This window comes from Triticum urartu, chromosome 3 (genome assembly GCF_003073215.2).
Source record: "Triticum urartu cultivar G1812 chromosome 3, Tu2.1, whole genome shotgun sequence".
NCBI classification, from domain to species: domain Eukaryota; kingdom Viridiplantae; phylum Streptophyta; class Magnoliopsida; order Poales; family Poaceae; genus Triticum; species Triticum urartu.
This window is the reverse complement of record NC_053024.1, coordinates 27,166,328-27,183,167: the sequence shown is the minus strand read 5'-3', so window position 1 is coordinate 27,183,167 and position 16,840 is coordinate 27,166,328. Positions and strand designations below refer to the sequence as shown.

Genomic DNA, 16,840 nt, shown 5'->3' with positions numbered 1-16,840 from the left:
GACACATGTGATCAAGCCGTATCTATTGGGAGAAAAATCCATAGCGGAAAGAATATAAAACATAAATCCTTTGTACTACTTTAGACAACAAGCAGGAGTAGTCAAGGTGAAAGAAAAGTATATTGGTCCCATTATTAGTGAAACTTACCTGAAAAACACTTAATGCCTCTAGATGTGCTTTCTCTACAAAAGAACACCACCCCACCTTCCTGAAACTGTAGGAAGTTTTTTAAAATGAGCGCCTGAGTGGGCATTCACTTCTGTCCAATGGACATTCTTACCATCATTAGCGACGAGTGTCGTGTACTTTGCCACCAGCTTCTTTGCACAAAACTTGGCAACATAAATCATGGACAATGCATCGAAGCAATAGTTGTATAGCATTATTGCAACAACGCAGGTGACAATCACTGGGTGCAAAAAATCAAGTGATTTGATAGTGGAAGGATTCATGACCCAGTGCTGTGCTAGTGGGGACTCACACAGTTATATGCCTATTTTTGGTGATATCTAGGACAACGTTGGAGGACCCAAGTAGGCTGGCATGATGGGACACGCCGTGCATTTGCTACCCTACTGCACAAAACGAACTAATCCATATATCTCCGCACTATATAGTTAAATCTATCGAGAAAAGTACATGAATCGCTCATCCATGAGACTGATCTGTTCAGCACACAAGTAGAAGTCAGCTCACAAAATCATCAGTTATTAGTTGGTAAATTTACCACCGTGTTAACCACATCTGGTCAATATTACAGAGCGGGTTCTTGAAATTTTAGAAAGTTGGGACCATAAGAAGCTCTCTGCAAACACGAACAACAGAATGTGACAGCCCATCATTCGATTTATTCCCTCCTAAACTGACACTGTAATAATCAATAGTCAATCCAATCTGTTCAGCCACTTAGCATCGCAAATCATCCATACATCGCACCATCACCAGCAGAACCAGGTAGCACATAGTACTAAGGGCAGGAGTAGCGGCAGAACCTGAACTTGTACATGGTCGATGGCGGAGATGCCAAGTGGATCGTGGTATAAATATATTTAAACAGACAAATAATGCTATGAATGTTGTCAATGTTATCTGCAAACCTGATTCATAATTAAAAAAGAGACCTTCTAACTTGCCACTGCAACCATTATCCTTACATATATATACATAACCACAGCTTACAGGAGAGGCAGGCCCTAATTAATAAACTGATATGCTTTTGTTTTTACATAGTCAGAGCAGAAGCAACATCAATTTTTGCACTTAAACTAGGAAAGGGGTTCAGGCATTGACTCTATTACATCGAGTATAGATATAAGAGAACACTTTTGCCATGATCGGTAATACTATGAAGAAAAAGAAGTAAATGTTCCGGCGATGCAGAAACAGGAGGTCCAGAACCGACGCTCGCTCTTGGCCTCTAGCTCGCTCACCCCGTGCCACCGGATTCCCTTGAGAGGTAGTATTTGGGTTGAGTATCCCTTTTTGCCTCCTGTGAGATCTTTTATTTGTACTGTATAGTTGCCTGACCACTGGTTTGACCACGTCTGCCTCTGCTAAATTTAAACAAGACAACTGTTAGATGCAGAAGATGGGAAATGAAAGGCATAAAACCTCTCAAGCACTGGCGGAGCTTCGGCAAGGCCAATTGGGCCATGGCCCGCCCAGGTCCGGAGCAAAAAATAAATTTTATACTACTGCAGCACACAGCGCTGACGAACACCATACAGAGAAGGCAAGCAGCAGACTCGTACGCGTAAGACTCACAGCGATGCAGGCTCAGGGTTCAACTTCGACCGCCGTCTCATAGCACAGTAGAACTAGAAAGCACATCAGCCACCGGCTGCCGCGACGCCGGCCGCGGGCCGCCGGCCACCGGAGCACCGCACACACAGTGTCCCACGGACGGACGGCCAACCGGCATACATCTATTCAGGGGACCCACGCGACCATGCAGTGGTAGGCGGCGACCCTGCGACCCAGGCACCCAACTAGCTAGCTTCTTCTCTCAATCCATCAGAATGATTCTAAAAAAAAAGCTAGCTTCTTCTCTGAATTCATCAGAATCACTACTGATCGGAATCCCTGCAAGCAGCATACGTAAATCGATTTAAATGATTCTCAATTTTATTCCCCTAAATTCAACTTAGGTCATTGTTCGTTAAATCATCCCCTAAATCCCCTAAACTCGACCCCAATAAGCATAAATAATCCACTGAAGATCTGTTCTTTACACTTTACAAGTTCACAACAGATGCCACTTTTACAGTTTACAAGTTCACAACAAAAGTACTGTTCTTGTTTACTGTCTAACAGTGCACTAAATTGTTGTTTACTGCCAATTTGGTAGCCCTGTTTGGTATACTTTGGTAGCTTAGTATTCTCTGGCCCGCCCAACTTTTCTTTTGTAGCTCCGCCACTGCTCTCAAGGGAAAGGTTTTCTATGGGGAAAGGCCTCGACTAGAGTTCCCACGCCACCATAGGATCGTAATACACAGATCATGAACCAATTGTGTTTTGGGATAGAGTAAAAGTTGCTCTTTCTTCTTACAATTTCATTTCATCGCTATACCACAAAAAAGAAGAGCTGCAGCGTGAGCCATGCCGTGGTTCGACCCAACAACAACTAAGGCCACCCCACAGTGGTAAAAATGGTGTCTCGGGGCAGAGGCATGTCCACCAGGCATGCCAGGAGACATCATGGTGATGGAAGGAGATTGGATCTAGCTAGCTGCAGTTAGACAAGGTTCAGATGTCACTGCAGTGGAACTTTCGTGATGGCTGAGTCATTTTGTACTACCAGAGCCGGTTGGGTTATGGTAATTTGTGGTGCAAATTAAAAGCCACTTGATAAGAAACTCGCCTATCTGTTGATACTGTAATTTGGTTCTAGGAATGGAGTTGAATTAGCATTTACAGTTCCTTGCCTCTGTTCTGTTTCGTTAGATAAACGAAATGAGTCGACCCAATACCGCCTCAGCAAGCACTAGCAGTTATTGAGCACTACGCCGTCAAAAGAAGTTAACTATGTATGCAATCATCCCACAAAAAACATGAAATGCCCTCATGATCACTAGCTGTATCACCTTGCATACCTGCAGTCCTGCACCTAAATAACAACATGAAACAGAAACTCGTTGGCGAATGCACAAGTTGTCTACCTGCGTGGATGAGGTCTTTATAGAAGGGCTCATAAGGGTTGCAACTGTTTTTAGCATCAGCTGATGCCTTTTGCTAGTTTCCAACACATGAACATGTATACTGGATTGGGCAATGGGCACTCTAGTTGATTTTCAAGTTCGAGGAGCGGCTACACAATCTAATGTCAACAGTGTCAATATACAGATGTACATTCTCCTATGCAAGCACACATAACCAACAGCTAACCAAGATTCCAAAAAAAAAACATCATACTATATTGTTGGTAAACCACATTTTGAGCATGAGAATAGAAAAAAAAGGGCAGAATAATTAACAGACCTGCTGGCATGTTGTCGAGGTAGTACTTGGGGAAGGCGCATGGAGAGTACATGGTAACAGCACAGAAGGGTTGGGTGGACACTGGGACTAGCGCACTGAGAGAGGCATGTTTCATGTCAAGTGCGACAATCCATGTCGTGTCATCTTGAGCCTTTACCATGGCCCTTATGTAGAGAAGATGGTCATCTTGGATGCTCAGGGTGGGGTTAATGAAAATAAGATTCTTCAGCTCCAGTTGTTTGTTCTCATCATCCAGCAGCTCAGGCAACAAAGCAGAATAACTCGTGTCGACCGAGATTTCAGCAACATCAACCGTGCGGCGGTTGCGCCAATCATCCCAAGAGAGCTTCCTGTTTCATGTGGTGGCTTTCCAAGCGATGCCACTGCTTCCGTAGTCAGGTTCATCGAAATCTATCTGGACAAACTTGATGAGATCGCCGCAGGATGAGACATCGCATAGATGTTCCGCGGCGATGTCCGTGACACCGTCCTCGTCAGCGAGGGGAACCCTGGACGCGGGCAACGGGATGTACTTGATGACGGGACGCTTGTCGAAGAGGTTGCAGAGGAGGACAATGCCACACAAGAGATCAACCCAGCCCAGCGAGCTTTCTCCGACAGTGATCTGCTTGCAGCTGTAATGCCTATCGAGCAACTCTTTGTCAGACTCGGACAAGCGCGGCATGGACGGCTTGGTTCTGCTCCATGCCCGCGTGGTGGAGAAGACGTAGGCGCGATAGTCCCAGCAGTCACGATGGTCAATCCAGTTGCGATCGAGGAAAGCCACGGCGAAGTGGCCGCCGCCGCAGGGCAGGATGCCGAACTGCTGGGACTGGAAGGCTGGCACCTCAGGGTCCGGCTCCGGGAGCAGGTGCAGCGACGGGCGGTTGCCGGACGGGCCGCGGGCGGAGTAGACGAAGTGGTGGACGGAGCCCCACTCGGGGACGTTGAGGGTGACGGAGAAGAGCACGAAGGCCCCCTCGGCGCAGATGAGCAAGGGCGGGGTGTCGGAGTAGTCGTCGCCCTCGAGGCCGGGGCAGTGGACGGAGAAGTGGGAGACGGCCGGCGGGTCGGCGAGGCAGAAGGACACCTCGACGGCCTGGCCCTCCGCCGTGCGGCACCCGGCGGTGGTCTCGTGCCGGTCGTCGGAGATGCGTCCCGTCTTGCTGAGTAAGACCCAGTCGGGGTGGCCGGAGCGCGGCGAGCCCGCCAGGGCGGAGGGCCGGACGGGAACGGCGGGGGGCGCCATGGATCTGGAGACGGCGGCGGCGGCGGAAATTTGGTGCGGGACGGGAAGAGAGCGCTGGGAGTTTGCTCCGTTTCTCTGTGGGGCTTGGACGGAGGGAGAGCACTTTTGTGACCGGGGATTCACATCCGATCCGTGTCCGACTCCAAAGATAATTGTTAGTGAGAATCCATATAAAATTACACTATTACATGATTGTTGTGCATACAACAAAAGTCTAGTGCAATTTTAGTGTAAAGTTGTGTATAATTTTTTTTATTTTTTTTTCATTATATTTATTATTAATGTGAAATACCATTGGTACTAATTCATTGTTTCTTATAAAAATTTATTATTTTGTAAAAATTAGCTATTATTTCATTTTCTTTCTTATTAAAGGGTATTGTCAATGTCACTAATTCAATTTTCCATATAAAATTAATTGTGTTTACTTTTATTTGGCTATTATTCTATTTTATTTCATTTTAAGGGTAATACCTGCCAAAACTTTATTCTTTCTTAGGAAATTACTTTTTGGAAAAATGCACAATCATATACTTATTTTTGCATAATATAAAACCACAAATTTTTTGTATATTATGTCATAGTTTGATTTTTTAAGTTATTGTTTCTTAAAAGGTAATACCAATGTCACTAATTGATTTTTCTTACAAAACCTCATTATTTAGTCTTTTATTTTAATTGTTTCTTCTTAAAGGGTAATATCAATGCCACTAATTCATTCTTCCTTAGAAAACCTTATTGTTTTCACTTTAGTTTTCATTTATTTAGGTTTTCCTTAAAGAGTAATACCAATGCCACTAATGCACTCTTTCTTGGAAACTTTGATATTTTAACTATTTTTATATTATTTTATTTTATTTCTTATTTAATGATAACACCAATGTTACAAATTCATATCTTTTAGGAAACTTCCCTTTTTGTGAAAAATCTACTATTATATTATTATTCTTGCATATTATAAAAATGTGCAATATCTATATTAATTGTTCACAAATTTTGACATTGTTTGTTTTTATTATTTTTTAATTTATTTTTTTATAAGGGTAAACGAATGACACTAATTATTTCTTTCTTTGAGAAATTTAATATTTTGATTTTTTTAAGTTTTATTTCATTTTATTATTCCATTTTGACTATCATATGCTTATTTTTGCATGTTATAAAAATGCATAATTTTTGTGCAAACTGTGTGTAAACTTGATCATTATTTGTACTTTTGCTTTTCTGTCTTCTTAAATGGTAATACTGATGCAACTAATTCAATCTTCCTTAGAAAACTTCATTACTTTGATTTTGTTTTAATTTATTTCCTTTTGCTCTTGAAGGAGAATACCAATGTCAGTAATTCATTCCTTCTTAGGAAACTATCTTTCTGTGAAAATTCTACAATGTCCTCTTATTCTTTCATATTGTAAAAAGTACATTTTTCAGGTAAATTTTGTGTAAATTTTGTTAGTTTTTTTCTTAAATGATAGTTCCATTGCCAGTAACTGATTTGTTTATTAGAAAAATTCATTATTTTCATATGGACAAGTTGAGATGCCATGGATCGAATACCAATGACACTAATTAATTCTTTCTCTAGCAAACTTCATTTTTTTGTAAAACAATCCACTATTATATGCTTATACCTACATATTATGACGAAGCACAATTCTTGTGTAAATTGTGTGTAGTTTTTTTCATTTTGATTTAGTTTTATTTTCATTTTATTTCCTATTTCATGGTAATATCAATGCAACTAGTTCACCCTTTCTTTAAAAACTTGATTATTTTATTTTATTTTTTATTTTTTTACTGAAAGAGGTAGTACCAATGCCACTAATTTATTATTGCTTAGAAAACTACATTATTTTGCTTTTGTTTTATTTACCTTTCATTTTGTTTCTTCTGAAAGGGTAATACCAATGCCAATACTTCATTCTTTCTTAGAAAACTTCGGGTCTATCCAAGGAATGGTGGGGGGAGGCGCTAATGACTGCGTGTCATGTCCTAAACCGAGTTGCCACAAAGCATAAGACCATGACTCCAGTTGAGGAATGGGAAAGAAAAATGATGAAACTCTCTTACCTACGTACTTGGGGTTGTTTGGCGAAAGTCAATATACCAATCCCAAGAAGCACAAGCTTGGACCAAAAACCGTGGATTGTGTTCTTATAGGCTATGCTTTTCATAGCATCGGCTATAGATTATTGATAATAAAATCTGAGGTATCCGACATGCATGTTGGTACGATTATGGAGTCGAATGATACAACTTTCTTTGAGGAGATATTTCCTATGAAGGATATGTCGAGTTCATCAAATCAGGAGATACCTACTCCATCTAGTGAGGAATTCACTGTAATTCCTGAACCCACCATTGCGATGGAACACGTTGAGAATCCAGTTGAGGGTGACAATGAAACTCCTGTGAGGAGTAAGAGACAGAGGACTGCAAAGTCCTTTGTTGATGATTTCATTGTGTACCTCATGGATGACACACCCAGGACTATTTCAGAAGCCTATGCATCTCCTGATGCTGACTACTGGAAGGAAGCTGTACGTAGCGAGATGGATTCCATCTGAGCTAATGGTACCTGGGAGATCTCACCGTCCTTATGGGTGCAAACCTGTAGGATGTAAGTGGGTGTTTAAGAAGAAGCTTAGACCTGATGGTACGATTGAAAAGTACAAGGCACGGCTTGTGGCCAAGGGTTATACCCAGAAAGAAGGTGAAGACTTCTTTGATACTTACTCATCCGTTGCTAGATTGACCACAATTCGGGTGCTACTATCACTGGCTGCCTCACATGGTCTTCTCGTTCATCAAATGAACGTTAAGATATCTTTCCTCAATGGAGAGTTGAAGGAGGAAATTCACATGGATCAGCCAGATGGTTTTGTAGTACCTGGTCAGGAACACTACACCACGGTGGAGTTTAGGTGACACAATTCTGTGGGCAAAGGTCTACTAATGTCCACAAAATAACTGTTGGCATATCTTTTAAGTTATGTCTTCACATCATGTGTCGGCGAAGATAAATCAATGTGGACACAGTAAGTGTCAGCAACCACAAAGCCACCACGTATCAGTCGGCGTTTTGTTAACAACACGTCATGTGTCGGCACATGTGTGGCGATTGACAGTTTATCAGTTGGCGTAGATACGCACTTAGCGACGTCAGATGTGTCGGCGTATGTAGGGTGTATGGGCACGGATTAAGTGTCGGCGTAGGTTGACACGTGTCAATCGACCGGAGGTTGCAAACTTGGCACGCGATTTAGGCGCGAGGAGGCGAAATTTTCGGCGTGCCCGTGCAAAATATCCCCAAATCTAGCCAGTTCCTACCTCAAGCAAAAAAAACACAATTCCATAACCCTACCCGTGCCTGCCGCCGCCACCCTCACGCTCGATCCACCATCATCGCCATTCTCGCGCTCCACCCCGACGCCCCAGCCGCCGTCCTCGCGTCCTCGCACTCCACCCCGTCGCCCAGCCGCCGTCGAGCTCCACCCCGTCGCCCAGCCGCCGTCTAGCTCCACCCCGTCGCCCAGTCGCCTCGAGCCCCACCCCATCTCCCAGCCGCTGTCGAGCGCCACCCTGACGCCCAGCCGCCGTCGAGTACCACCCCGACGCCCAGCCGCCGTCGAGCACCACCCCGACGCCCAGCAGCCGTCGAGCTCCAGCCCGACGCCCGGCCTCCCCCGAGCTCCACCCCTACATCGAATCCGTCGTCCTCGCGTCCCCACATCCAGCCGATGCTCACCCCCGACTTCCAGCCGCCTCAGAACGTCCTGGGCGCCGTCAGTCTTCGACTTGCGAGCTGCGCCCCTCCCAAAGCGAGCCATCGTTGCTGCCGATTTCTGCACAAGACTCATCCCCATCCATACTCTGTTCCGTGAGGTAAGCATCAGCTCCTCCTGTGATTTCCTTCTATATACTGTTGTCTGCTTGTGTATTACTGAACTTGAACCATATGCAGTTGTTTCTGTTGCTTGAATAATGATAGTTTGATATTTCTATTGTTGCTTGCATAATGATTGTAGCTTCACGGATGCAAAGCTAACACTGCCGCACTGGCCAAATACAGATTAGTTGGAAAATTTGATATTAAGGGTGCATCATGGACAAAACGTGGTTGTCTCAGCCTAGGTACATCAAATTAGCTTTTTTTCCAACTCATAAGCGGTATAATTATGTCATGAACTGTTCTGATATCTAAAAAAAATTACATGTAGGCACACAAATGAGTATGTACAGGGGGTAGACAAGTTTATAGAGTTTTTTTTATTAATTCAACAAATGGAAACAAATCTTGTGTCCTTGCAAGATATGTTTGAACTCTAAATACAAACTTCTTGGGCGATGGAGTGACAATAGTTTTGACATGGTGCTTGAGTTACTTAGCGATGCATTCCCCAAAGGTTCAGTACTTCCCAAAAATTTCAATGAAGCTAAGAAAATAGTTAAATCTGTTGGGCTTGGGTATGTAAATATTCATGCGTGTGAAAATGATTGTGTACTATTCAGAAATGAATTTGATAAGGATAATCAGTGTCCAAAGTGTAAAACTTCAAGGTGGAAATCAGAAAAGAAGAGTCCTGATGGGAAAAGGTTACATAGGGTTCCTAAAAAGGTTCTTCGCTATTTTCCTATTAAAAGAAGGCTTCAAAGGTATTTTGTGTCCTCTAAAACTGCAACTGACATGAGGTGGCATGATGAACAACGTACCAAAGATGGTCTGATTAGGTGCCCAGCGGATGCTATTTTTTGGAAGGATTTTGATTCCAAACATCCACTAATTGGTAATGACAGTCGCAATTTTAGGTTGGCTGCGACAACAGATGGCTTTAATCCATTTAGGACAACAAGGAATACCTACAGTATCTGGCCAGTCTTTTTGATTCCATACAACCTTCCTCCTTGGATGTGCATGAAGCGGCCTAATTTCATCCTTTCTTTGCTCATTCCTGGCCCTAAGGCACCTGGTGGTGATATGGACGTCTACCTTGAGCCTTTAGTAGACGATCTAGTAGATATGTACTACCATGGTGTAAAGACATTTGATGCTTCTAAGTCTGAAATATTTGATCTTCGTGCTGCCATCCTTTGCACCATACACGACTTTCCAGGTTTAGGCTACACTCATGGGTGTGCTACCCAGGGTGAGGTAGCTTGTCCTGAGTGCCATTCACTCACTTGTTCTCTACAATTAAAGAAGGGCAACAAATATTGTTATATGGGACATCGTAGGTTCTTATCATCCAACCATAAGTTTAGGTCAGATGAAAAGTTATTTGATGGCAAGTCAGAGCATAGGACTGCACCTATACCTCTTACCGGTGAGGAAATTGATGATTTGATAGCAAATCTTGAAACATCCTTTGGAAAAGATCCAGCTGCTAGGAAAACATCAAAGAGAAAACGCAAAGAAGGTGAATCGCCTCCCCTTTATAAAAGAAGATCTGTGTGGTTTAAGTTGCCCTATTGGAAAGATCTGATGTTGCGTCATAATTTTGATGTTATGCATATAGAAAAAAATGTATGTGATAACATAGTTAACACACTTCTGGGCCTTGAAGGAAAATCAAAGGATAACGCAAATTCTCGCCTAGACATCCAAGCTTTGGGTATTATGGGGGACCTTCATCCTGTTGAAGTAGAAGAGGGTAAATTGTATATACCTCCAGCACAATATACTTTGACACCTGAGCAGATGAAACATTTTCTCCAAGTCCTGATGGGAGTCAAGTTTCCACAAGGCTTTGCAGCTGATATACGACGTTATATCCATGTTGCCGAGAAGAAGATTTTTGGACTTAAGAGCCATGATAATCACATTCCATTACAACACCTACTTCCTCTTGCGATTCGAAAATACTGCCAACAAGAGTATGTGCTGCATTGACTCGTGTTAGTAACTTTGTCGGTGTCAAAACCGGCGGATGGGGGGGGGGGGGTTGTCGGTGTCAAAACCGGCGGATCTCTCGGGTAGGGGGTCCGAACTGTGCATCTAGGCCGGATGGTAACAGGAGGCAGGGACACGAAGTTTTACCCAGGTTCGGGCCCTCTTGATGGAGGTAAAACCCTACGTCCTGCTTGATTAATATTGATGATATGGGTAGTACAAGAGTAGATCTACCACAAGAGTCAGAGAGGCTAAACCCTAGAAGCTAGCCTATGGTATGATTGTTGATGATTGTTCCTACGGACTAAAACCCTCCGGTTTATATAGACACCGGAGGGGTTAGGGTTACATAGAGTCGGTTACAATGGTGGGAGATCTAATATCCGTATCGCCAAGCTTGCCTTCCACGCCAAGGAAAGTCCCTTCCGGACGGGACGAAGTCTTCAATCTTGTATCTTCATAGTCCAGGAGTCCGGCGAAGGTATAGTCCGGCCATCCGGACACCCCCTAATCCAGGACTCCCTCAGTAGCCCCTGAACCAGGCTTCAATGACGACGAGTCCGGCGCAGATTGTCTTCGGCATTGCAAGGCGGGTTCCTCCTCCAAGTACTTCATAGAAGATTTTGAACACAAGATAGTGTCCGGCTCTGCAAAATAAGTTTCCACATATTGCCATAGAGAGAATAATATTTACACAAATCTAATCTGCTGACGTATTCCGTAGTGTGACATCACCACGGCCAAGCTTTATTCGAGTCGTTTCACTCACCTCCAGCGTGTTTGCGAGGCGGTTTCCTTGGCACGTCTTGTTAAAGCAGAGATCGTGTCCCCTTATTCCGGGATTCTCATCAATACGGGCGTGGGTAACCCAACCGCTTCTAGGACTCCTAGATTATAGGCAAGTCCAAACGGACACGGAGAGGACGCTTGATATTCACCCTCTTTATAAAGGGACAAGGCTTTTATTTTTCCCTCCCGTGCTCAATCGAATCCTTCCCCCACCTCAAGCTCAAACGCCCAAAGTTCAGGTCAGGTGCTCCGAACCTTCAGTCATGTCCGGATCTAGCCTTCAAGGCCGATGGGTGCCTTCCTCCGTCACGGAAGAAGACATCAAAAAGTTGAGGGAGGCCAGATATCTGACCGCCGAGATTTTGCATCGGCTGCCCCCGAGGGCAGGCCGTCCCCCCCCGAACCCAACGAGAACGTCGTGTTCGTCTCCCACTTCCTCCGAGGTCTAGGCCTTGCTCTGGATCCTTTCGTCAGGGGTTTGATGTTTTATTACGGGCTAGATTTCCATGATCTAGCTCCGGACTCCTTTCTTCATATCACGACATTTATTGTCGTGTGCGAGGCCTTCCTCCGGGTTACCCCTCACTTTGGCCTATGTGCTCAAGACCTTTGAAGTAAAGCCGAAGATGATCGAGGGGCAACATGCAGCGTGTGGAGGTGCCTCAATACGCAAGATGACGGGAGCTCCATGGCCCAAAGGTTCCATCCAGAGGTGTCTGAAATTGTGGCAACAGGAGTGGTTCTACATCACGGCTCCTAGAAGTGCCAAGTGGGCGCGCCCCTGTTTTCCGCTCGGGCCCTCCACCACAACTGATGTCATGGATCAGAGAGGTCTGAGCTGGGGTCCAGCCAAGACGTGCCTATACTGCAAAGCCGCATTCGAGATCTCTTCAATGGAGATTTTAGTTTGGTTGCGGTAATACAAGTTATGTTGGTTCGTCAAGTCCAGCCTTGCAAACGCCGGCCCCTTCGCTTGTGGGAGTATCCCGAAGGACGCGTGTCATTCAAAATTTCCTCGGCCTGACACACGAGGAGATGTACAAGTCATTCTTCGGACCTCAGGTAGAGTGTCGGAAATCACCGAGGACGTGGGCCTGAGCAGTAACCGCGCTGTTGAACATGTAAGGAGTCTTCCGGCCGAACATACTATCTCTCATTTGTTACGAAGTTATCTCTAAGAGTTTGCTTTTTGACCAGGACTAGCTAACAAAGGCGAAGTTGATTCGGTGTTTGGCCCCCCTCCCTGAGGGTTTGGAAAATCTGGTACTAGAAAAGATGCTCCAGGTCGCACCCTGCCTGGAGCCCTTGAAGGAAGATACCGGGGAGGATAATGGCGGACGCGGGCCCCCAACGCTGCCCATTCTAACCGAGGGAGCGAGCGTCTCCATGAAGGAAGACGACCGGAGGAGGAAAGGACTGCGCCCGGGGATTCGGAAGCCGAAGCTTCCAAACGGGAGAAGAAGTCCTTCCCACAAGGTCCTGACCTCAGGGGGTGCTTGTGCCCGCCTAGTCCGCGGGGTCATCCTCCGCGAGTCGTACAGATGCCCGAATACCTTTTTATAACGTACTGTCTGCCATACTTTTATCTTCTGAGAACCTAACCAACGCATATATCTTTATAGTTCGGCCTTCGCCCTCTCTAATGAGTATCTGGGTCTTGGCGGGCTCTTCTCATCCAGCGATGATGAGCGAGCGACGAACGGGGGCGCCCCCCCCCGGTGGGGCCCCTTTTTTTTCTTCTTCCGACAAACTTCCCTCCGTCCGAGCAGGTGCCCCGAAAGTGTCGTCGCGGGCCTCTCGATTCGGTTGGAGGCTAGCAATATCCCATGGACCCCCGAAGCTCCAGTGCCGGCTCCGAAGAGAGCACAGCAAGAGTCCGGCACCGTCTGGTGCGATCGGATGTTCTGAGGGAGTTGGTGGGGCGAGCGGCCATCTCAGATGAACACCATGTGCTGATGAATACGGTGATGGAGAGAATATCGTCGCCGAAAGCGGATTGCATGAAGCTTTTATGAGTCTACTGACAGGCTTTGAGGTACGTAAAAGAATGTATGATAGTCCTGCACATGCTAGGTGTGCCCTGTGTAGATAGTAGCCCCTGAGACTCTGGTTGTCGTCGGAAACTGACGACACAGAGGATCATTCCATGTCCATAACCATACTGCCTTTATGTGCAGGTGATGGAAGCTCCGGTGGCTAGCCGGACTAGCGAGTTTGCCCATTTAGAACGGCAGTTGGATGCGGCAGACGCCGACATCGAGCTTGTTAACAAAAGGCTTGACGAGGCACAGGGTAAGTGTCATTATCTGGTAAACGCCACATAGGAGAGCAGCATGATGCCAGTATCTTTAATATGTTGTGACTGCAGATGGAGCTGCCACTGTTGAAGCCTTGCGGGCAGAACTTGCCCGAGCCAAGGAACAAGCGAGGTTTAGTAATGCGGCTGCTTTGAAGGCGGCCGAAGAGTTGAAAACCGAGAAGGCCGCGCATGGCGAGAGCCGAGATAAGATGGCCAAGATGGCCATAGAATTAAAAGCCGCCGCCGACCGTTGCCGGGTTCTTGAAAAGGAAAACCTAGCGAAGGCATCGGACCTTGAGAAGGCTGCTGCGACGAGAAAAGACATCCGCTCTGCTATGAGGGCGAAGAAGGAGGAGCTGCGGGAAGCCGGGGATATTGTAGCTGGGAAATCCTTTATGTTGCGGAGGAAGTTCGGAGATCCACGGTATGCCTCTCTGGATCGGCTGTGGAGTTCGGAGGATGTGTATATGGATTTGGCGAGCGAGCGCTGCCGATGCGGCCAAGTACTTCCAGGGTCAGACGGACCGTGAAGTGGACCAGCTGTTTTGGACACAATTCCATTCTCCCGAGCGTCCGCTTTCATTGACTGACCAATTAGCCGAATGGGCCGAACTGAATAGGTTGTCCGGACTCGCCATGAGGTCTGTTGTGGATCAGCTATGGCCGGAAAGGCCAAAACCGAACAGCTATTTCAGCTTGGTGCAGCAGCTCCTTGACGTGGTGCCGCGCATTAATGCGATGAAGAGGTCGGCGTGCATAGAGGGCTCACGGATGGCCTTTGCCCGTGTTAAAGCATACTGGGCGGAGATGGATGCTACCACTGTTGCAGCGCGGGATTCGATAGGTCGAATGGCTGCTGAGCACTACTTTGAAGAAGTTCTTGAGGGTGCTCGTTTGATAGAGACCCAGTGCTCAAAAATATTATGTTTGAGTGATATGTAATCTCATTGTAAGCGAAATGCTTTTATAAATTTTATAAGGCTATTTTTATACTTTTGCCTGAAAGTAATATGATGCCTCCTGGGCGGCCGTTTATGTATACATGTGTATAACCTGAAAGATTGCAGCCGTCGGCTTCAACCCCACGCATATAATGCGGAGGTGCTCGCAAAAACACGCGTTCACACTTAACCCAACGTCTTGGTCCTATTAAGGAGGTGATAGCGGAGCGAGCGAGGCAACCGGACTATAATGCTTTAGCACTTTCACTTAGCCATAGGAGTTTGACAGTGGGGCTACTAGATAGCCCCTGGTGGCTCCGCACTCTCCCGATTCCGGGGTGCGTACATGCCTGGCCGGAAAACGGCCCTTCGTTAAGGCGGAGGAATTCTAACATTCCACACAGGTCATCGAGTGGTTGACCAGTCTCACGCTATATCATGACAGTCAGTTTTCGGCTTTCTCTACTGAGGTGCTCGTCCGGATGAACCAGGGCACAATCGCAGTAGTTCTCCTGGTGCTACCTTAGCCGGTAAAGCGGAACGTAAGGCACCAAAACACAGGAGCCGGGAAAACCCAACATTTGACCAAAGACAATGATTCGGAGCTGATGCATATAGGGCCAAACTCGCGACGCCGAACACTCCCTAAGGTATTCGGTCTTTGTGGTATAAACCGGGCCTGAAATAATGGCCTTTGTAAGAAGCCCCTTGTGTCCAGGTACGTGCATTGTTCTGGCGTGGCCACATGCCAAGACGTCAGCATCCTTCTCAACGGTGGATATGTATCAACAAGAGACAGTAAAAAAGGTTTACGCAGGGTCTTAATCTAAAAAGAATCCTTGGAGCGGGTCCCTGCTGCACGTCTGCGCCTGTGTCTCCGTTGTGCCGTATCCTGGACGGGTGTAGCACGATGATCGTCTGTAAAAGAGAGGAGTTAGGTGAAAAAGTTGTCGTGCAAAAAGATAGTTTTTAAAGAAACCATGTATAATTCAAGATGATAAGAAATTGCCACTTGTGCGCGCGTTGAGCCCCTTGTATTGACAAATAGGGGTGTGACCACTTATTCGTATAAATAGCGGCGCCGGACTTGATTAGTTGTATCTGAGGTCTTGACGACCTATTGGATGCTTTCGTGTCCGGGCGCCTTTAGTGTGCGGCTGCCAAGGCAGCCTCACTCTCTTCGGCGCGCAGAGATCGCTTGATATTTCCGTTCACTGGAAATGTGCCGCGACGGCATCTTGAGTGTGAGGGAGGCGTAGTGTGGTATTGCATTAAAGCGAGCGAAAGTTCGCGTCGCGCAGTGCTTGTAGCCTTGGAACGGGAGCGATGTGGAGTTATGCTCGCGACGGAGTTATCCGGGGAGCCGATATATAACTTGTAGTAGTAGGGAGCCCGTACAGCGACTCCTGGGCCTGGCGTTCTCCTTTAAATGGTGTATTGCTATGGCGACTCCTTTAAAGGTAGTATTGCTATGGCGAATTTTTGTTGGGTCTAACCCCATCCCGCTGATTGTATCCTGATATATTAGGTTTAGATTGCTGCCACCGTCCATCAATACTCGTGTGAAGTGATATCCGCCAATTACTGGGTCTAATACCAGGGGAGCCCATCCTGCACGTCGGATACTTGCTGAGTAATCGCGATGGTCGAAAGTGATCGGTTGAGACGACCAGTGGCAGGACTTCGCGGTGACAGGCACTTGGGTATATTTCCTTGGGAGTGCCGCATTGTTTCCCTTGATCACGTGTAACATGTTTACTGTTTTGACTTCTGGTGGAAATTTCTTTTGTTCCCCAGTGTCTTGCTTGGGAGGCTCGTCCTCGTCTTCACTTGGTGTATCCTCCCCCTTGTGTATGGCGTTGATCTTGCCAGACTGCTTGAAGACCCAACAATCTCTGTGGGTATGATTAGCAGGTTTACCAGGGGTAGTGTGTATCTGACGTACTTGGTCCAGAATTTTGTTGAGGCTGGACAGTTCATCCCTGGTGCCTTTAGAGGGCGGCTTTTGCTGACCTGGCCAAGAGCTTTTGAATCCGGCGTTTACTATCGTGCCCTTCGTGCTGTCTTCTTTATTCCGGTGTTTGTTATTGCTGTTGCGCCGTGATTTCCCATTTCCATCTCTAACTTCATATGTACTGGGGTTGCTGGTGCTGCATCTGGCTAGCCAGCTGTCCTCACCCGCGCAAAAACGGGT

General features: G+C 46.2%; 1 protein-coding gene across 2 annotated transcripts; it reads right to left on the bottom strand.

Moving 5' to 3' along the window:
- Positions 1-1,102: 1,102 nt before the first annotated feature.
- On the bottom strand, positions 1,103-4,829 carry LOC125542520. 2 transcript variants are annotated; one of them, XM_048705588.1, is made up of 2 exons: positions 3,479-4,829; positions 1,103-1,554 (listed from the first exon to the last, which is right to left on the bottom strand). In XM_048705588.1, exon 1 carries the CDS (start codon positions 4,725-4,727, stop codon positions 3,834-3,836), a length of 894 nt encoding a protein of 297 aa, XP_048561545.1. In that variant the 5' UTR covers positions 4,728-4,829; the 3' UTR covers positions 1,103-1,554; positions 3,479-3,833. The 2 variants fall into 2 exon arrangements, with proteins under 2 accessions (XP_048561545.1, XP_048561544.1); XM_048705587.1 differs by having other exon boundaries at positions 1,103-1,551.
- Between the last annotated feature and the right edge of the window lie 12,011 nt (positions 4,830-16,840).